Here is a 22,321-nt window from a genome sequence, read left to right as displayed (position 1 = left end):
TTTTTTTTTTTTTTTTTTTTTAAGATGGAGTCTCGCTCTGTCACCTCACCCAGGCTGCAGTGCAGTGGTGCGATCTTGGCTCACTACAACCTCTGCCTCCCAGGTTCAAGTGATTCTCCTGCCTCAGCCTCTGCGTAGCTGGTACTACAGGGGTGCGCCACCACACTCTGCTAATTGTTTGTATTTTTAGTAGAGACGGGGTTTCACTGTGTTAGCCAGGATGGTCTGGATTTCCTGACCTCGTTATACACCCGCCTCAGCCTCCCGAAGTGCTGGGATTACAGATGTGAGCCACCACGCCCAGCCAAAACATAAATACTTTAAGAAAAATACACAGTAGTCTTCACTTGTGAAGAATCACTTGTGACGCCCACTGAGATTTATGCTTTAGTGAGCTACACAATGAAAACCTTACAGGCGACCTGCTTACTGGACAAGCTATACTGCTGACATGTGACTCCAGGCAATCACCAAGTGTGGAGGGAATAAGATGATGAACTTCCTCTTGCAAATGGAATACACTACCTATTTCTCTTGTGTTACTTGTTGCTGATCATATGCCAGCCAACCATCACTATCACTTTTCTGAGCAAATAAACCCAATCAGCCTTGATGCAGCAAAAAAGAGTATTTAAAATTAAACATATTTTCAACAAAAACAGAATTTTGTACAACTGGAGAGAATTTTTTTAATTGCTAAAAGTTTGTTTTTTCTTTCTGTTATACAAAGCTAATATACGTTTATTATGGAACACTTAGAAGACAGATATACAAAAAGAAGAAAATTAAAATCATCCATAATCTTAGCTCCCCCCAGGTATAGCCACTATTAAATAATTGCTTGCTTTTTGTGTGTGTGGTTATTTTTGCTGTTTGAATAGGGACTGGGTTTCATCAAGTTGCCCAGGCTGGTCTCAAACTCATGGGCTCAACGATCTGCCCACCTCAGCCTCCCAAACTGCTGGGAGGATAAGCCTGAGACACCACACCTGGCCTGCTTGTTTTTAAAGAAAAAATATTATACAAAATTAATAAAAGTAATGAAATCAAAAGTCTATTTAGCCTAAAGCTTGAAGGGAGATAAAAAGCACAAGGCTATAGTCATTAAAACTCTCAATAACTAGACCTGGTGACCAGGCACAGTGGTTCAGGCCTATAACCCCAGCACTTTGGGAGGCCAAGGCAGGAGGGCGGATCATGAGATCAGGAGATCAAGACCATCCTGGCTAACACGGTAAAACCCCGTCTCTACTAAAAATACAAAAAATTAGCCGGGCGTGGTGGCACACGCCTGTAGTACCAGCTACTCAGGAGGCTGAGGCAGGAGAACTGCTTGAACCCAGGAGGCGGAGGTTGCAGTGAGCTGAGATCGCGCCACTGTACTCCTGCCTGGGTGAGAAAGCGAGATTCTGTTTCTAAACAAACAAACGAACAAAACCTGGTGTGGTGGCTCAAGTCTGTAATCCCGGACCTTTGAGAGGTGAGAGGATTGCTTGAGGCCAGGAGTTCAAGACTAACCTATCAACATAGCACAGTGGCTCACAGCTGTAATCCCAGCACTTTGGGAGGCCAAGGTAGGTGGATCACCTGGAGTCAGGAGTTCGAGACCAGCCTGGCCAACATGGTGAAACCGTGTCTCTAATAAAAAATAAAAAATGAGCCGGTGTGGTGGCATGTGCCTATAATCCCAACTACTTGAGAGGCTGGGGCAGGAGAATCACTTGAACATGGGAGGCAGAGGTTGCAGTGAGCCAGGATCATGCCAGTGCACTTCAGCCTGGGTGACAGAGCAAAACACTGTCTTAAACAAAAAAAAAAAAGATAAAAAAAATTCAGTTGGGCATGGTGGCAGGTGCCTGTAGTCCCAGCTACTCAGGAGGTTGAGGTAGGAGGATCACTTGAGCCCAGGTGGTTGAGGCTGCAGTGAGCTATGATCATGCCACTGGACTCCTTCCTGGGCAGCAGAGCCAGAGCCTGTCTCAAAAAAATATAAATAAATAAAAATCAGGGGGAAAAAAAGTCTTTTAACAACTACAAAGGTAACTCATCATTTTGGCTGAGTACTTCCCATCGTTAGTACCCACTGCCAGATATACCATTCTGAACACCAGCAAGGAAGGTTAACCCCTCTCCCCCAACCCAATTTTTATTTTGAAAACTTCAAACCTATAGAAAAGTTCAAATTACCATTCAAATTACCTAGACTCACCAATTGCTCACATTTTGCCATATTTGCCTTTTCTCTCTCTACACACATACTTTTCTGTTGTTGAATCACTTAAAAATAAAATGCAGATATCATGAATTTTTAACTTTAAATATTTCAGCATGTATTTCCTAAGAACAAGGACATTCTAAGCGAAAGTAGTATTTTTTATGAACTAATCAAAATTTGCAATTCTTTCTATAAGGCTGACCAAGATAATGGAGTAGACTCCATAAAACTGTGGTTAGCTTGAAGCATTAAAGTTTATTTTCGTCCTCTTTGCTGCACCCCATGTGACTTTCTTTTGGAATACAGTTCCTCAACCTCAGCACCAATGACATTTTGGGCCAGATAATTATTTGCTGGGGCAGGTTGGGGGGGGTGTTCTGTGACTGCAGGATGTTTAGCAGAATCCCTGTCCCTTTACCCACTAGATGCCAGAATCACCCTACATCCAGATTTAACAACTGAAAGTATCTATATACACTGCTCTGTGCACAGAAGGGAAATTGCCCCTGGTGAAGAAACACTGCTCTGAAAGAACAGGACCCCCTCAATCCAGATGGGGAGTATAATGATAATGACAGCATCTATTGATCTACTGAACTCGTGGCATGTGGCAGCATGTTTTAAGCAGTCTACATGTGTTAAATCATTTAGCCCCCAGAATAACCATCTGAAATGGAAGGTGTACCACCTTCATCTTAGAGGAGGAAATAGACACAGTGAGATTAAGTACCTCATGTGAATGAACAAACCAAAGAATGGCTTCCTGCAAAAACTGAGATCCAACACTATGTAGCTGAAACACTACTCTTTTTTTTTTTTTTTTTTTTGAGAGGGAGTCTCTCTCACTCTGTTGCCCAGGCTGGAGTGTAGTGATGTGATCTCAGCTCACTGCAACCTGTCTGTTGGGTTCAAGCGATTCTCCTGCCTCAGCCTCCCGAGTAACTGGGATTACAGGCACCTGCCACCGCACCCAGCTAATTTTTGTATTTTTAGTAGAGATGGCGTTTTGCCATCTTGGCCAGGCTGATCTTGAACTCCTGACCTTGTGATCCACCCGCCTTGGCCTCCCAAAGTGCTGGGATTACAGGTGTGAGCCACTGAGCCTGACCTGAAACACCATCCTTACAGTAAAAGATAACTTTGATGGTACATACTGCACTTAAAAAGGAAAAAAATTCATATGTGAAATTAATAAAAGGACGTAGGAAAACAGGCACTCTCATATATTGCTAATGATTGTTCACACTGGTACAAACTGCGAAACTCCCCTCCATGAAGGAATCATGTGACTTAAAAATGTGTATGCCCTTTGACCCAACAATTCATCCTAAGAAAATAACCAGTTATACATATAAAACAGAGGTGCAGTGATATTTACTAGTCTTTTCCATAACACTGAAAAATTGAAACTCTATCAATATCCAAATACAGAGTTAAATGACAACACTTTCGTACAATGTAATTCTATATAGCCATTACAAATAATACAGCATATCATATCAAAAGACGTTCGTGATATGTTAAAGTAAGTAAATTATAAAGTAGAATGAATGGCATAATCCTAGCAACTATATACACATAGAAGCAAAAATGTTAACTGTGATTATCTCCAAATATGAGATTCTAGTAGTCTTGTTTTCCTTTGGCTTATCTGCATTTTCCTTTTTTCCACCCCCTGTTTTGGTTTGGCTTTTATTTAAAAGATTTCTTTTTTTTTAATTTATTTTTTGACTGCTCTTGCGGAGCCGGCTACCCCATAAGCAGTATGCTGAGAATAGCGTATTCAAAAGTTTTTAAAATGGAAGTTCATATACAAATGAAAAGGAGATCCCTTTGACATTGACGGAATTAACACATAGTTTCAACTACTTGTACTCAATTCCAAAGATCCATAGTATGTTATAAAAATGTGTGGTTCCTATTGTTGAACAAATTCTGAATGGCACCCCACAGTCTGGGTAGGAAAAAGTTTCTTGGTTAGTCACCAGGACTGGTCAGTTGTCTAGCCTCCACACCTTAACCCAGCTGTGATGCTGCGGGATGAACTCTACAGGTGATCTAAAGTGAACTGCAGAGATGTCTGGGAAACTGACCCCGATTGTGGTTCCAGAGCACTGACTTCAGGAATGTACTCAGCCTAGACTAAAACAGCCTAGAAAGGCTGAAGTTGATGAATGAATAATTTGTTCATGTCTGATCCTGATTCTGTCACACTCTGCGACCATACTGTATGGCTTAACTCCAGGACTAATGAGGGCACCTGGCAGGCGAGGCGTTCTTTAGTGCGTATCTACTTATGACTGGACCTAGAGGGACCCAGAAGGTGACAGGTATGTTTTCAGGCCACCATCCACAACTGTTCACCCTTTGGAGAAATTTTATTTAACTTGGAAATGTGACCCATCTCTGTCATTATCCTGTCTGCACTGACTTTTTTTTCTTTTCATTCTTTAGATAAGCAAACTATTTTATTTTACCCAAATGGTATATCTGTCTGGTCTTTCTATCAATCCACACCCAACACCATCCTTTGTCATTAAAATAGTTGCGCAGTTCTCTACTCCACTAAATAAACTATGGCAAAGTGCAACATTTTTCAAAAAGTGGTTTTGGAACCTCTGAGGCCTCATGAAGTCCTCAGGAGGTCTGAATACAGAGTGCTATGTTTTAGCACATCCACAGTTGGTCCCTTCATCTATCACTCTGGAGTGCTGCCCTGGTACAAGAAAATATCAAGCACCTGCCCCTGAAAACACATGCCCACTCCTATGAAGGACTGCATTGGTACCACAGTCTTTTCCTGCCACCCTGTACCTCTGGTAAGATGAACTGTTCCACGGGCTTGTACCACAGCTTGTTCACCTGCACACCACAGCTCGGAGGACTGAAGCGAGCAATGAAGAGGGCCTCCTACAAATTGGAAGAAGAAGACAAGAAAAAATATTTCATGTTATACCATTGCATATGCAACAAGTTTTCAAATACCTTACATCTTGGTCAGCTAAATCCACAATGGCCCTAACCACAGTCACTAACATGGTTCCACTGTGGTTTTGGCGTCACTGGGTTTTCTAGTGCAGTCATGGTTACTAAATAACGATATTTAAGGTAATCAAAGTTGTCATGAAGTTCTCAAATGCTAAACAAAATCCACATAACCTTAAAAAAAAAAAAACCCACCTTGAAAGAAAAAATATTAAGGGAAGTGAGCAGTGTTGTAAAATTAAGCCAACATATTATAGTGTCAGAACTCCCTCAAAGGGTTAAGACTAAACTGAAATAACACAGATTTTTATTGGGAACAAAAGCACTCAGGAAACTCCCTTCAAAAAGAATCTTCAGAAGAAAATATAAACAAAACAAAAAAGGGAATATAAAAGAGGACTGGGGCCAGGTGCAGTGGCTCACGCCTGTAATCCCAGCACTTTGGGAGGCTGAGGCAGGCAGATCACTTGAGGTGAGGAGTTCCAGACCAGCCTGGCCAACATGTGAAACTCCATATCTCTACTAAAAATACAAAAATTAGCTAGGCGTGGTGGCAGACACCTGTAGTCCCAGCTACTTGGGAGGCTGAAGCAGGAGAATCACTTGAACCCAGGAGGTGGAGGCTGCAGTGAGCCAAGACTGCACCACTACACTCCAGCCTGGGCCACAGAGGCAGACTCTGTCAAAAAAAAAAAGGACTGATTTTCATTATGTCTATTGTTTTCTTGGACCCTCCCATTTCTTCTAGGCAACATTTCCTCATTCTCATGCCTATTCTTATATACCAACTTACCATAGGGGAAACTTCTGTTAAGCTCTTAAAACCATGCAAGGGTTCAACATTAAAGCACATTTCAATGGATTCTGTCTATTTCTTTCATGAACACCAGTTCTTAGGAATGCAGTATAAGAATAGTTTTTGCATTGTGACTACCCATGAACCCATTAGCATCCGTCTTAGACTAGTCCTTTCTTGAGGACAAAGATTAACTCCTCCTTGGTTAAAAATATGGCAACTAAAAGTTACATTGACACGATCAAAATATTGTATGTCTGAACCAAACTACTTGATTGATAACTCGCACACTATAAATAGTTTTGTTTTTTGAGACAGTCTCACTCTGTCACTTAGGCTGGAGTGAGTGGTGCGATCATGGCTCACTGTAATGCAGCCTCAACCTCCTGGGCTCAAGTGATCCTCCCACCTCAGCCTCCCAAGTAGCTGGGACTATAAGCATATGCCACCACGCCTGCCCATTTTCCTTTTTTTTTTTTTTTTTTGAGACGGAGTCTTGCTCTGTCGCCCAGGCTGGAGTGCAGTGGCGCCATCTCGGCTCACTGCAAGCTCTGCCTCCTGGGTTCAAGCCATTCTCCTGCCTCAGCTTCCCCAGTAGCTGGGACTACAGGCGCCTGCCACCACGCCCAGCTTATTATTTTTTTTGTACTTTTTTAGTAGAGACGGGGTTTCACCGTGTTAGCCAGGATGGTCTCGATCTCCTGACCTCGTGATCCGCCCGTCTTGGCGTCCCAAAGTGCTGGGATTACAGGCGTGAGCCACTGCGCCCGGCTGCCTGCCTATTTTCTTAATTTTTTGTAGAGATGGGGTCTCACTGTATTGCCTAGGTTGGTCTCGAACTCCTGGGCTGAAGCAATCCATCTTCCTTGCCCTCTCAAAGTGCTGGGATTACAGGCGTGAGCCACTGCGCCTGGCTAAGTTTTCTTTAAAACTATATATACTAAGTTAAACAAGTATATCAAAAAAAATCAAGATTAATTCTAATTTCTAGAAAACAGTGCTACTCAGAGTACCGCTATTTCAATTCCCTATCTGGTCTTCAGTATCAATGAAACTGTTAACTACAATCATACATGGACTCCTACAGTTGAGTAACTACAAAGCTCTTCTCACTGTAATCATTATGGCTGGCATCACCAGCAGAAATCCTACTCTTCCCTCTGTCTTATATTTATGTCTACAAACACATCAACAAACTAGACAGATTATTTAGAGGAAGAACAGGGCAAATTACAAAAAAGAAATTTCATCTCAAATTTATTTGTATATTTATTGGTATATAAATATACAATTGTATATTTATCTCTAACATTGTATTCATTGCTAATAATCAACATTAATAATACAAACACATTGTAAAAAACTGAACAGAGTTCTGTTTCCAGTAATATCAGACCAATTCTCCTATAGATAATAATTATGAACTCTGGATGAAACATAAAAAACAATGATTTGAAGGTACTGGAATTCAAACAAACAGGCAGAAACTGGAGAAGAATCAGTACTTGGAAGAAGGAAAAGGCTCCAAATATGCATCTCCTCCCTACCCCTCTTCTTGACTCTTTGTCTGAGGGTACAACTCTAGGGCAACTAGAAATTTGAGTGAAAATCTGTAGTCGTTCTGCTTGAAAATTAAAAGGACAGAGTTGGGATAAACACATCAATTAATAAAAGGCGTGAGGGGGAACATCCCAGAAAGGAAAGGATCACAGAGAGAGAGAACTGTAAATTCTTCATATAAACTCTGCCCAAATCTGTGGCTGACTCATAAAATACACATTCAAGGCAGAACCCAAGTAGCTCATCCAAGGCCAAAAAAACTCAATAGAGATTTTAGCTGTTTCTCATTGAAAGTGAGACAATGTTTACAGTCTGTGTCCAGCCAATTTAACTGCCTGCTAAAACAAACAAACAAACAAAAAACATTACTCTTTGAGGAATATAATAGGATCCAGAATATAATAGGATCTGGATGCAAAGATAAGGGCCAGGTGTGGTGGGTCACACCTGTAATCCCAGCACTTTGGGAAGTCAAGGCAGGAAGATCACTTGAGGTTAAGAGTTTGACACCAGCCTGGGCAACATGGTGAGACCCTGCTCTACAAAAAATTTTACCAGTAGCTGGGTATGGTGGCACACGCATGTAGTCCCAGCTACTCAGGAGGCTGAGGAGGGCAGACAGCTTGAGCCCAGGAGTTTAAGGCTGCAGTGAATCGTGACTGGACCACTGCACTCCAGCCCAGGCAAAAGAGCGAGACCCTGTCAAACACCACCACCACCACCACCACCACCACCACCACCACCACCACCACCACCAAAACCCAAACCAAAAGACCCCCAAAATACTAAACACAAAACAGAAAAATGTTACCCATATTTTAGAGGAAAGATATTAATCAATAAAGACAGATGCTGAGATGACTCAGAATAAGCATACACAGATTTTAAAGCTGCTGTTACAACTATGGTCAAAGCTGTAGAGAAAAATATTCTCAAACAATGAACACGTAGGAAATTTTAGAGAAATAGAAACAGTAAAAAAGAACTAAATGGAAACTGAAGCACTAACAAGTATAATATTTAAAATAAATCTAAAATAAAAAATTCATTGGATAGGCTTAACTTCAGATTTGAGATGACAGAAGAGTCACTAAACTTGAATACAGATTAACAGAAGTTATCTACACTGGAAAAGAGACAAAAACATTGAAAAAAATGAACAGTCTTGTGATCTGTAGGACAATACCAAAAGATCTAACATACATGTAATTGGAATTCCAGGAGGAGTAGAGAGAGCAAGTGAAGTCAGAAAAGGTTCTGAAGACATTAATAGCTGAAAATCCCCCAAATTTGGTAAAAGACATAAATTTACAGATTGAAGGAACATGTAGCACACCTTGAACAAACAAAGCACACCATGCCTGGTGCGGTGCCTCATGCCTGTAATCCCAGGACTTTGGGAGGCTGAGACAGCACTTTGGAAGGCTGAGGAGGGCAGATCACTTGAGGTCAGGAGTTCGACACCAGCCTAGCCAACATGGCAATACTCCGTCTTTACTAAAAATACAAAAATGAGCCAGGTGTGGTGGCATGCACCTGTAATCCCAGCTACTTGGGAGTGGATATAAACATGTAATAAACTAAATACAGAAAAACGTTAACTGTTGTAGAATGTAGTTAGTGGCTATAGGGTTGTTTACTGAATAATTCCTTCCAGTTTTCTTCATGTTTAAAAAATACAATTCCATGCTACTCCTTCAGATGCATTCTGTGAACAAATCAGATTTCCCCACATATCAGGAACAGAGAAACTTCAGGGATTTTCTGTTTTCGGTAAAAGAATAACTTTTATTTCTTCTATATCTTATTACAAAAAAGGTTTGAAGCAGTTATTAGCTTTGTATCACGGACTTTTACAGTTGGAAGAAAGAGGCAATAATACTCATCCTAAGAATCCCAAACTTTTTTTATATCCATTACCAATTTTCAAAATTCCCTAGGCTTTAGGGAATTTTAAGTTGGAGATTTCTAATCTAGTCAACTCCTTCTTTTCTAGATATAGCACATTTATTCATAGATAATCTATCCCCAAACTAGTCTTACATCACACTACAGTGTATTTAGTCAACAGGGGAAGAAAGGTGAAAGTCTTTCAACCAGAGAGAACTATACAGTCTTCCAATCTACTTACTGTATGTCACAAGGAAAAGTTGATGTTTTTGAAAAAGAAAAAAGAGAAAAAACCTGTACAGAGCAGTGCATACCTCTTGTTCTGCCTGATAAAGTTTGACAGTGATGTTCCTCTGGAAACCCACATCACTGGCATCATAGAACACTCCAAGACTGGTAATAACGATGGGGTAGAGAACTCGGAAACTCACGCTGACAATTCGATCCTCAGACAGCCCTGATGAAGAGTCTTCGGACAGACTGAAAGCTTCAATTTCCTGATTCAAAACTAAGTAATGAGAACAGGTTTATATAATTGAACAAATACAATCCTTTGTTTTACCAGTAGGAAGTAGTGGACTTAATGCCAAAACCTAGGTAATCATTTGCTATATAATTCACAAATGGCAGGAATTTTAAAAAATGCTTGAGAAAATGGCTGCTTCTGCATAAACATTTTTGAAATTTAAGAATAAAGTTTTCAGCCACATCTAAGTAAGTTAATTATCAGAACTGGTTTAATAGCTTTTTGCATACATGGGTGCATATATATGTATAAATGCCACAGGAGATATTAAATTTAAGTCATCTATTTGGAAGGGTTGGATACATAGAAATAATAAAAACAGTACTAACTGTAGTCATAAATAATCAGTAAATTTGGTCTTACTCTGCAAATTCCAAAACTCCTACTTCTTGATAGGCAATTTAAAATATTTGTGATACGTGAGGCAATTATCACAGTATAAATAAGCAATTGAAGTCACTTCAAATAACACTGAAAAACTCTTGCTATACAGCATTGATAAAAGGTAAGCATATCAAACACAGTTTTGAACCACCTTCTATGTACCATTCCTCATCACATTTACATCTTCACTATTACCCTTGTGGTTGTGGCATTATCTTCAGTTTACATATTAAGAAACTGAGGCCCAAAATTAAGCAATTCACCTAAGGTCATAGAAAGTGGCAGATCCAGGAATCGAGTCCCATTTAGTGATTCCAAAGTCAGTCCCCTTTCCACTCCCCCATGGCTGTCTAATCAGTGCCAAAAGAGTTCTTTTCAAATAATTTTTCTTTTACTTGATTTATTTAATTCTGAGACAGTCACCCAGTCACTCAGGCTGCAGTGCAGTGGCATTAACATGCCTTATTGAAGTTTCAACTTCCTTTGCTCAATGGATCCTCTTGCCTCAGCCTCCTGAGTAGCTGGGACCGCAGACACACACCATCAGGTCTTGCTAATTTTCTGTAGAGATGGGGGTCTCATCATGTTACCCAGGCTGGTCTTGAACTCCTGACCTCAAGCAGTCCTCCCACCTCAGCCTCCCAAAGTGCTGGGATTACAGGCATGAGCCACTGTGCCCAGCCTTCAAATAAATTTTCTAATTACCATAAGTGAATCAGAATACATTAAATAAAGCAGTTCATAGGCAGGGAATATCAGTGCTGCTTTAATAATATAAAATCCTATTTTAAAAGATTATATCAAAGTTCTTTGTATCTTTTAGAGCTGTGGTTTTCAAATTTTGCTGACTACACAACCCCATCAGTTAAAAATATTTGTACACACACCTATTTACTTACAAAATATATGCATATATTGTGGTAAGTTTATATATTCAGTATTAATAAAGACTGTATTTTCTTATTTTCAGATAAATAGAAATTCTAAGCCTAGGCAGCATGGCAAAATCCTGTCTTTACTAAGATACGAAAATTAGCTGGGCGTGGTGGCACACACCTGTAATCTCAGCTACTTGGAAGGCGAAGGCACGAGAACTGTTTGAGCCTGGGAGGAAGAGGCTGCAGTGACCTGAGATTGTGCCACTGCAGTGCAACCTGGGCAACAGAGCAAGACCCTGTCTCAAAAAAAAAGAAATTATATTTTCTTCCTATACTCTAGCAGATCATTTGGATGCCTACATCAGACTTCCTAGAAGCTCTCTACACTCAGTAGATACTCAATAAAATGGGACTAACGGGAAGTGATGACTCTTACCTAATTACAGACATGAGCAGCAGGGAAAAAAGGAAAAATACAGTTTTTTGTCATGGGCTGGGCAAGCATTAACTGGAGAGTCTAGACTACAACATAATGGACAACAATACAATTTTTTTCTCTTTAAGATATTCAGTAAATAAAAGATATCCATAGGAAAACCTCTTTATTAAAAGCAATAGGGCAAGCACATTATAATACAGCATTTTTAGATATTTTCTTATCTAAAAGAAATGTGCCTTGGGCTTCAAGTTACGTGGACACAGGAAATCCCGCTGCATTACAGTGCTATTAATCAACCCTTCTACCCCAGCCACAATATTACAATGATTAATGCTTACCATGACCTTCTGGTACTGAAATAACCATAACTGCCTTTGGATTATCGAAAAGATTAGATTCAATATTAAGTTATATACACATTTAAAAATTCATAATCTAGGTATTACATATATGAAAATGTTTTATTAACAGAAAGTTCTACTTCTTTACTTTTAATAAATAACAGCACTTAAGATAAAAAAAATGGTTAATTTAAAAGTGAAGGGCTTCTTTTTGTTTTTCAATTGTAATTTGTTGGAGGATACCATATCATCAGTGACATAACATTCTATGGGGTTTCTGATCCCTTTAAGACTCCAGTGAGGCTGGGTGCGGTGGCTCACGCCTGTAATCCCAGCACTTTGGGAGGCTGAGGCGGATAGATCACCTGAGATCAGGAATTCAAGACCAGCCTGGCCAATGTGGTGAAACCCCGTGTCTACTAAAAATACAAAAATTAGTCAGGCATGGTGGTGGGTACCTGTAATCCTAGCTACTCGAGAGACTGAGGCAGGAAACTCGCTTGAACCCAGGAGGTGGAGGTTGCAGTGGGCCAAGATCACGCCATTGCACTCCAGCCTGGGCAACAAGAGCGAAACTCCATCTCAAAAAAAAAAAAACAAAAAAAAAGACACCCAGTGAAAGCCAAAGGACTTTCTCATAATTCATACATAAAATCTGGTTACAATGTTAACTGAATTCATAGACATCCTAATTAAACCCTTGTTTTTTGGCCCCGGGCCCGCGGGTGGGGCTCAAAGGCCTGGTAATCCCAGCACTCCATGTTTGGGAGGCCGAGACCGGGAGCCCAGGTATATCAAACAAGTCAAGGGAGATGAGAAAAACCATCTTTGGCCTAACACGCGTGAAACCCCTCTCGGTCTCCTACAAAAAAAATATAAAAAACTAGCCGGGCGAGGGGTGGCCCGGCCGCATCTTGTAGTCCCCAAGGCCTACATCGGGAGGCTTGAAGGTCAGGAAGGAAAACGGGCACTTAAACCCCCGAGGAGGCAGACAGCTCCTGCAGGATGAGCTGGAGATCCGCGCCACTGGCACCTTCCAGAAGCAGGGGGCGACAGAGAGCGAGTAAAAAAGCTATAATATAACGTTCTCATAAAAAAAAAAAAAAAAAAAACCAACAAAAAAAAAGAAACCCTCTGTTTTATAATACAGATCTGAATATATTGTCCAATTTATTTTAAAAAGCTGTTTGAAGCCCAACTTTATAAAATGGCAGGCTCTTTAAAATAATGTTCAGTACCTTCTACCTTCTAGGAACTATTCTAAATACATTATATATATCAACTTATTTCATCCTTATGTCAATCTCCATGAGGGAGATTCTTTTATCCCTAAGTTTACAGATGATAAAACTGAGGCAGAGGAGGTCACACAGCTAGAAAATGGCAGAGCTTGGATTGAGAGCCATGGAGCCTGCTTATAAAAGTCAGGTGTTATTTAACTATACAGTTTTAACAAACCTTAAAATATCAGAAGTCCTAATCAGCGTATTTAAGACTTGGAAGTTTAACCTCCCTTAGAAACAAAGCTGAACATAATGGGAAGTGCTAATAAACACAGACAGTTATAAATTTATCAGCTTCCTAAAATTGGTTCCCCAATGACACAGAGAACCTAATTAGGATCAGCTTTCTTTGTTGTCTTTGTTTTTTTGTTTTTGAGACAGGGTCTCGCTCTGTTACCCAGGCTGGAGTGCAGTAGAGTGAACAGATCATAGCTTACTGCAGCCTTGAACTGCTGGGCTCAGACTGTAGCCTCGAACTGCAGTCCTCCTATCTCAGCCTCCCAAGCAGCTGGAACTACAGGTGTGAGCCACCACACTTGGCTAATTTTTTTTTTTCTGGAGACATAGGGTCTCACTATGTTGCCCAGGCTGGTTTTGTGCTCTTCCTCCTGCCTTGGTATCCCAAAGTGCTGGAGAAGCTTTCTTTACCCTCACCAAAATTTTTACCAACTTTTAATTTTAAGGCATAAATAATATTACTTGTGTTTTAAATTTTTTTACTATTTTCTTTTACAAAATAAATTAGACAATAATTCTAAGAGAAAGTGATTCATAATATTTGTTTCTTCAAGGTTATTATAAATTAACTGGTAAAACCAGCAGTTTTCCAAAAGTTCAAAATTTGGTAATTCAGGATTTATCTAAGCATAAGGAACTTCCAAATGCATATGAATCACACTGAAAAAGAGAGTCTCCTGGATCCTAAAGTTTCGATTCTGTAAAGAATCTCTACAGATACCCCAAGTCAATCTCTCAAAAATGATGAAACAGGTCGGGCGTGGTGGCTCATGCCTGTAATCTCAGCACTTTGGGAGGCTGAGGCGGGTGGATTACGAGGTCAGGAGTTCAAGGCCAGCCTGGCCAAGATGGTGAAACTCCATTTCTACTAAAAATACAAAAATTAGCTAGGCGCAGTTGTGGGCACCTGTAATCCCAGCTACTTGGGAGGCTGAGGCAGGAGAATTTCTTGAACCCAGGTGGCAGAGGTTGCAGTGAGCCAAGATGGCACAACTGCACTCCAGCCTGGGCAACATAGCAAGACTCCATCTCCAAAAAAAAAAAAAATGAGACATAAATTTAGATGAAAGATATTTTAGTCTATTAAAAACAGACTCCAGGGCATGGTGGCTCATCCCTGCAATTCCAGTGCTTTGGGATGCTGAGGCTGGTGGATCCCTTGAGGGCAGCAATTCAAGATCAGCCCAGGCAAGACAGCGAGACCTCAACTCTACAAAAAATTAGCCAGGTGTCGTGGCACGTGCCTGTAGTCCTAGCAGGATGGTGAGGCAGGAGGATCACATGAGCCCAGGAGTTTGAGGTTATAGTGAGCCATGATTGTGCCACTGCGTGCTAGCCTAGGTGACAGAGCAAGACCCTGTCTCTAAAACACATAATAAAATAAAATAATAAAAAACGAAAACAGACTCCATACTATTAAGCTTAGCAACTTTTACTCAACATCGAGAATGTGTATGGCAGTCGAGAGAAAAGATGACTTACCTGGATTTGTGATGTTGAGTAGTTTACAGGAATAAGGATCCTCCCTGTCTTCCACAGGCACTTCACAGCCATGAGCACCTATTATGAACTTCACAAGCACACTGAGAGATGTGTTGGCATTAACATCAGTTACTGATCTTCACCTCGCACATGCACGTTTCCTCATGCCCATTTCAGAGCTTTTACTTTGAGACACAAGTGTTTATGAGGATTAATTCTCTACCTTTATTCTTCTAGTCTAGCAAAATGGGGGAACAAGCAAATTGAAAGTTGCTAACTACCAAGTTACTTATGCACGAGTCCTTCATTGCAATGCTATATTAAAGCAAGTAAGAATATGTCTGGCCTCACTACCAGCAAATGTTCATATCATTTAAAAGCAAACTATAGTAAAGTCAGCTTCTCATGCCCACACCTAAAAACATATCTATATCTAAAATTTTCCTTTGTTGCCTTCTTCTATTTCAGAAGGTGTTCCTTTTGCTCAGGATTAGGTCTTTCCATCCAAGAGGACATCCCCTTCTCTCCTAGACCTTGCTTCACTGGTTACCCCTGTAACTAGTGACTCCTTCCCTCCACAGTAAAAACATGATAAAATCCTGACTCTGATTATTCTCTTCACCTTCCATCCTTCCTTGCTATCACACTTTACACTGAGGTCCTACAAAGAAACTAAAATTGCAGCCTCTTGTTTCTTACTTCCCACTCATTTTATAAAACAAGAGTTTTAGCTTTAACATCACCACCTCCACTGAGATTCCACTAATATAACCAATGAGCTGCTGCTAAATCAATAGACACTCTTCAACTCTTACCTTCCTAGCTTCTCCACGGCTTGATACTGCCCAGTTCCCTAAAATGCTCTCTTCCCTTCCTTCTGCGGCCTGCTCAGTCATCTTCACTGGCTCTTATTCCCCAGCTTGTCCACTGAGAGGGGGATTAGTTCAGGGCTCGGCCCTTGGGTCTCTTCTCAATCTACTCATTTTTTTTACTTCCTTTCCCTAGACAATACTATTTATTCTCAAGGCTTCAACTAGCATGGGAATGATTCCTGAATTAGTAACTCTAGTTTTATTCCTTTTTTTCCTTTTTTTTTGTGAGACAGAGTCTCGCTTTGTCACCCAGGCTGGAGTGCAACAGCGCAGTCTCGGCTCTCTGCAGCCTCCACCTTCCAGGTTCAAGCAATTCTCCTGCCTCAGCCTCCCAAATACCTGGGAATACAGGCATGTGCCACCATGCATGGCTAATTTTTGTATTTTTAGTAGAGATGGGGTTTCACCATTTTGGCCAGGCTGGTCTCGAACTCTTGGCCTCAAGTGATCTGCCTGCCTTGGCCTCCCAAAGTGCTGGGATTACAGGTGCGAGCCACTGTGCCCAGTCCTGAATTAGTAACTCTAGTTTAGACCCATGTTCTAAGTAAAGGACCTATAAATTCATTGGACGTCTTCATCTAGATAACCCACAGACAGCTGTGTGCTAAAGCCTGCTACTACTGACTTCTGAAAGTCAACTGTCAACTTTTCAGAAATTTTGTGAGACGGTTATTAAACACAGCCTTTATTTAAAATTAAATTATATAACCTTATAATTAAATATATATCAAAAAAGGAAATACTCAAATTAACCACAATGTTTTACTACATTTTACTATTATTTATGTTCTTGAGGTAATTTATATTTATTACATCTACATGGTGAAATAGTATACATGGCAAGCTATTGCTTATCTTTCCCCGACTCTGTGTTCAGAGATGTTACGTTAGTCACCCGTATTGGCCATGGTGGGAATATTCACACCCCAGAAACTGGCACATTGTACAAATAAGGGTTTGGTTTATTGTTTTGTTGATAATACAAATTAAGCTTAATGTAATGTGTCTGTCTATAGCCATTACAGAGTGAATAGTTCATAAAAACAGTCAAGGAAGATACAATTCTAGTATTCAAAAACTATTACCTGATACAGCATAGAACTCACTGACTTTATTAAGTGTAAAGCTGACATATCTTGTCAATTTAGTCTTCACTGTTTAACTTAAAGACTTTTGTCAGAACTATACTCTTTTGTTAAATGCAACCATAAGTTGGTCATAGATAGGAGAGTCTGACAAACAACAAAAGCGTTCTATGAGAATCAACCGACTTCATGGAATTTACGATGAACAGTATTGTATAGGTTATTATCTGTCAATTACTGCTGTATATCCTTTATGTCAATAAAATGTATAATAAACATGTATGTACACATAAGCATCCTTTTTAAACCCAGAGAGCCAGTTAGTAAACCTTTAACAGTACACCACTGCCTGTAGGAACCTCAAGGTCAACATATACACAACTGAGCTTCTTTCCCATGAAACCTGCTCTTCTCATGTAGTATTTTTGTTTTGATTGATTCCACTATTCTCCAAGTCAGAACACTAGCAATCTTCCCAGCCTCCTCCTTCATTTTCTACAGTCAATGACCTTATTCTCTCATAAGGTCACCTCTGCAGATCAGCTCCTCAGCACTCAACCTTCCGCATGCCTGTTATACATGATCTGCTCACTGTCTGCCTCTCACAGTCATATGCTCCCCGCCTCTTTTCTTTATATACATCTCTCTGCTCTCCTACCTCTCCTGGTTACTTCTCTCACACTGTGCCACAACCCTTCCCCCACCACCACAAGCCCTGTGCTCCAGTTATATAGAAGCGTTAGGAGTTTCTCATACACCCCGGGCTCTTTGCTATCGACTTATATCACAGCACATGTTAACATTTTATTACACTATCACACCTATTTCCTTCTACTAAATGTCAAGCCCCTCCTAACACTCAGGCTACACTGTATTTCTCTTTGTATTCTACCACACATACCACACTATCTACTTACAGAAGTACTTAGTGTTGAGTTTGGGTCCTTTGGAGAAATGCAAGAATGGAAAATATGCCATAACCACAGAAATGCAGTTTCTGTTACTAATTACCAATTAAGGCAGAATACCTTTCATAGACAACTAGCATTTGGAATAAAAGTATAAACAGAAATGAGTAAATGTGCTAACTAAATTATTGCTAGTAGGTATCAAATTTGTTTTTGGAGCCATCTTACTAGGTACTCTTACTAGATCCACAAAATTACTATGTCCCAGGAAGGTGTTTTTGCCTAATATCTATTTTTATACAGACAGCTGATCATTTTCATAACACAAATCGAGCGTGCAAAATTTAAATCAAGACTGTTATGATGGCAAATAAATTAGTGGTGAATGTCTGAATATTAACTTTACTCATTACATTTGGTTCTGAGTCATTCATTCAATAGTTGTTGAGTGCCTTTGTCTGCACCAAGCTAGGTTTTAGGTATTGGGAAAACACCAATGAAAAAAACCTGAACCCCCAGTGCTCATGAAACCTACATTCAAGTGGAGAAAGACAAACAATTTTACAACTACATACAATACAGATGCCAGTTGGTGATAAGTGTTACCAAAAAAAATTAAAGCCAACTAAGGGAGACAGAAACAAGACAGGGATGGGTTGCTATTTAATATGGGGCTGTCTGCTAGAGTGACATCTAAGCAGACATCTGAAGGAAGTGAGTCCCGAGCACATTAGTGAGAGAGGACATAGCAAATGCAAAGGCCCTGAGGCAGGAGCACTTTTAGTGTATGAAAGTACAGTAAGGCGGCCAGGGTACGGAAAGTAGATGTAGATAAGGTCAAAGACCACAACAAAGACTTGGGGTTTCACTCTGAGCAAGAAAGGAGGTCAATGGAGGGGTATGAATAGAGAATTGACATAATTTGACTAATTTTAAAAGGATCACTCTGGCTGCTGTATGGAAAATACAATGTAGGGGGTCAAAGGTAGAAGCAGTAAGTTCAAAGAAGGGGGCTTCTGCAATAATCCAGGTGAGAAGTAATGGCAGCCTAGATCAGATGGTAGTGGTAAAGGCGGTGAGAAGTCAGATTCTGGGTCTGGTCTAAGCAGCATTAGGAAGGTATGCTGATCGATTGGATGTGGCAGGTAAAAGGAAAAATCAGGATAACACCAAGGGTTTTGGTCTGAGTAACTGGTGGAGGAGTCACTATTTTCTGACAGGGAAATACTATAGGAAGTACAGCTTTTGGAGGTGGTTCTGATAGTAGTGATGATTCTGAGGTCTTTCATTTGCTGTGTAATAGGCTCTATTATCACTGCAACCATGAACTAAAGAAACCTGTCTTCAAAAGGAATGAAAGCTACTATGAGAAAGCACTACTAGCGACAAGAAAATTCACAATTAAGCTGGGTTCGGTGGCTCACGCTTGTAATCCCAGCACTTTGGGAGGCCGAGGCAAGCAGATCACCTGAGGTCAGGAGTTCAAGACCAACCTGGCCAACATGGTGAAACCCCGTCTCTACTAAAATACAAAATTAGCCAGGCACGGTGGCAGGTGCCTGTAATCCCAGCTACTTGGGAGGCTGAGGCAGGAGAATCACTTGAACCCAAGGAAGTGGAGGTTGCAGTGAGCTGAGATCGGGCCACTGCACTTCAGCCTGAGCGACAGAGCGAAATTCCGTCTCAAAAAATAAAAATAAAAAAAATTCACAACTGCAATTTGCTTGTATAGCTACTTAGTCACAAATGTGCCAGTGCTATTCTATCCTGAAAGGGCATTCTCTGCTTATCACCCGAGTCTTCACTTAAATAGAAGTCAACTTTCTATGCATTTCTTCTCCTAGTCCCTCACCACACAATCTTCAGAGGCTGATCTCATTGAGAACAGCCTAAGGCTTTGGGCTCCTAACTAATAACTGAGAGCTGTCTAACATCAGCATGAAAGGGATTACCAAAGCTCAGTTTTGGAAGGGTAGTCAGGAAAAAGAGCATGGCATATTACACACTGCAGATTACACAACTAAAAAATACTACAAAACTGAAAAAAATTAAATTTATCTCTGTGAAGTTAGTGAAAAGTATATTTAGACATGCACGTGTCTAAGGAGAAAACTGCTCTAAAATGGAACCTTTTAAGAATTGCTATTCTAAATCAAAGCGAAAAGAAAACAAATCACACTGGGTATCTAAATACTACATATGCTAACCAGTGAATATACTCTCTTCCAACTATCATTTGGCTTAAAATGTTGGTTAAATTTACTTTTTGGCCCAAACTATACGGAAGAAAAGCAAATGAAACAGCCATTTCTCCCAGGAAGAGGCCACATATCTGAATGAACATTTCTATTCAAAATAAGGTTTTTCAGAACTTTTTTTTTTTTTAATTAGGCAGGGACTCATTCTCATCACGCAGGCTGGAATGCAGTGGTGCAATCACGGCTCACTGCAGCCTCAATTTTCTAGGCTCCAGCAATCCTTCCACCTCAGCCTCCCAGGTAGCTAGGACTACAGGCACGCACCACCATGCCTGGCTAGGTTTTTCAGAACTCTTATTTCAATAAACCAGGCAAGGCAACAACTCAGAAAACCTACCGTTGACTTAATGTGGGATGCTGTAGCAAATGCCCCATCCAGGTGCTTCTTATCACGTTTCGAAGTTCATGGTTATTGCGAGCTGACAACACACCAACTACCACATCATAGTGAGTAGATTTCCACTGAGGAAATAAGGCCAACTGATCTAGAAATAAGAACAATACATTAGAAATAAGTCATGTATCAATTACTATGAAGTTCAATATGTATCATAAGTTTATTACAAAGTAAGTATATGTTTGTAGGAAATTCAGATAAATACAAAGAAAAGAATTTTTAAATCACATATAAACCCAGTATCCAGAGACAACCACTAATAACATTTTGGTGTAGAGTCTTTTTTGTCTTTCACGTATATATGTATGTATTCATGCTCACGTAAGTATATTAATTCTTCAAAACAAATAAGATGTTTGTGGTAAGAATCTGTTTCAAAAGGCAATGTAGCATAAAAAAATAGTAGGCATTAAGAGTCAATTAGGCCACAGTTAGAATCCAGGCTCAATCATACATTAGCTATAAGTTATTTAGCTTCTTGAGCTTCAGTTTCCTCAACTACAAAATGGATATAATAATACTTCTCATAACGCTGTTGTAAAAATTAAATGAGATAACATGTATAAAGCTCATGGTTTAGTATCAGTTATATAGGAGGCATTCAATGGCAACTTAAAAAAATGTGCTTTGAAAAGTGAAGTCCTACATTAATGTTAGGTATTAAGTTTGGCGGATGAAGTTGAAGGACTTCCACACTGGAAAGTAATGCAACCCTTATTTATGTCAATGAATTCTACAGCCCGTAAACCTTTTACTACCTACTAAATATTCTAAAGAATGACGGGAAAGCAATATTTTTAGTAAAAAAAAATAATAATAATAAAGTAACAAGTCATTCTGAACGGCTCATTTTTTATTGTCATAAGGTCTAATGGGCAGGGTTACATTTCCATCTAAAACTTGTCCTTAGAAGACAGAAGAGAAAGATATACTTTGTCCTTGTTTTTCATCACCAGTTTTAAGGCTTGAGAGCTACAAGACTATATATAGCTCTGATGAGGTATCCATTTCATCTCTTTCTCCAGTGGTGGGAACTGATCCAAAAAGTTTCCAAAAATAAATTACTGAAGCCCAGACTCTTTACTACATTAAATGCAATGTTTTTATATACCATGGGATCTAGGTATTCAGTCTAAAAGACAACAAAACCACGTTGATATTTTTTTCAAAGGCCCAATTAAAATAATAAAAACAGATCTTTCTACTAGGATAATTTTAAGGATCTAATACAGAAATTTTTGTGTAGATACCTTATTTTCCACAATAGATATATTTCTTAAAATGTTCCATTCTAGGGCAGGCACAGCGCTCACACCTGTAATCCCAGCACTTTGGAAGGCCAAGGTGGGCGGATCACCTGAGGTCGGAAATTTGAAACCAGCCTGACCAACATGGAGAAACCCTGTCTCTACTAAAAATACAAAATTAGCTGGGTGTGGTGGCACTTGCCTGTTTTCCCAGCTACTGGGGAGGCTGAGGCAGGAGAATCTCTTGAACCTGGGAGATGGAGGTTGCGGTGAGCCAAGATCACACCATTGCACTCCAGCCTGGGCAACAAGAGTGAGACTCCACCTCAAAAAACAAACAAAAAAAGTTCCATTCCAAATGGAATATAGGTATTTATTATTTCACCCTACAATGAGTCATGTACTAAAAGGAATTCTTTTATAAAGACAAAATTTATTTTTAAATAAACTCAAATTTTCATGGATTAAGCTTATTAATAGGCCATATTTATTGAATACCTAATCTGTGAAAAGCACTACATATAGAGTATCATTTAAC

The 22,321-nt window shown here is 39.9% G+C and overlaps 1 protein-coding gene across 4 annotated transcripts in view; it reads right to left on the bottom strand.

Annotated features, from left to right (window-relative positions):
* The window catches only part of B3GALNT2 (beta-1,3-N-acetylgalactosaminyltransferase 2), a 63,410-nt gene that overhangs the window by 31,446 nt on the left and 9,643 nt on the right, over positions 1-22,321 (bottom strand). For 3 of the 4 annotated variants that reach the window (XM_017862256.1, XM_017862257.1, XM_017862254.1), the window contains exons 2-5: positions 20,477-20,624; positions 15,017-15,117; positions 9,761-9,954; positions 5,030-5,125 (exon numbers count right to left, since the gene is read on the bottom strand). In XM_017862256.1, the coding sequence (XP_017717745.1) occupies positions 5,030-5,125; positions 9,761-9,954; positions 15,017-15,117; positions 20,477-20,624 (539 nt within the window). Of the gene's footprint in view, positions 1-5,029; positions 5,126-9,760; positions 9,955-15,016; positions 15,118-20,476; positions 20,625-21,985; positions 22,109-22,321 lie in introns of all 4 variants that reach the window. The other variant, XM_017862258.1, reaches the window with a different exon arrangement.

Source organism: Rhinopithecus bieti, unplaced genomic scaffold, assembly GCF_001698545.2.
Source record: "Rhinopithecus bieti isolate Rb0 unplaced genomic scaffold, ASM169854v2 scaffold_57691, whole genome shotgun sequence".
Taxonomy (NCBI): Eukaryota; Metazoa; Chordata; class Mammalia; order Primates; family Cercopithecidae; genus Rhinopithecus; species Rhinopithecus bieti.
Note: the sequence above shows the minus strand (reverse complement) of the source record. Positions and strands in the feature narration are given on the sequence as shown.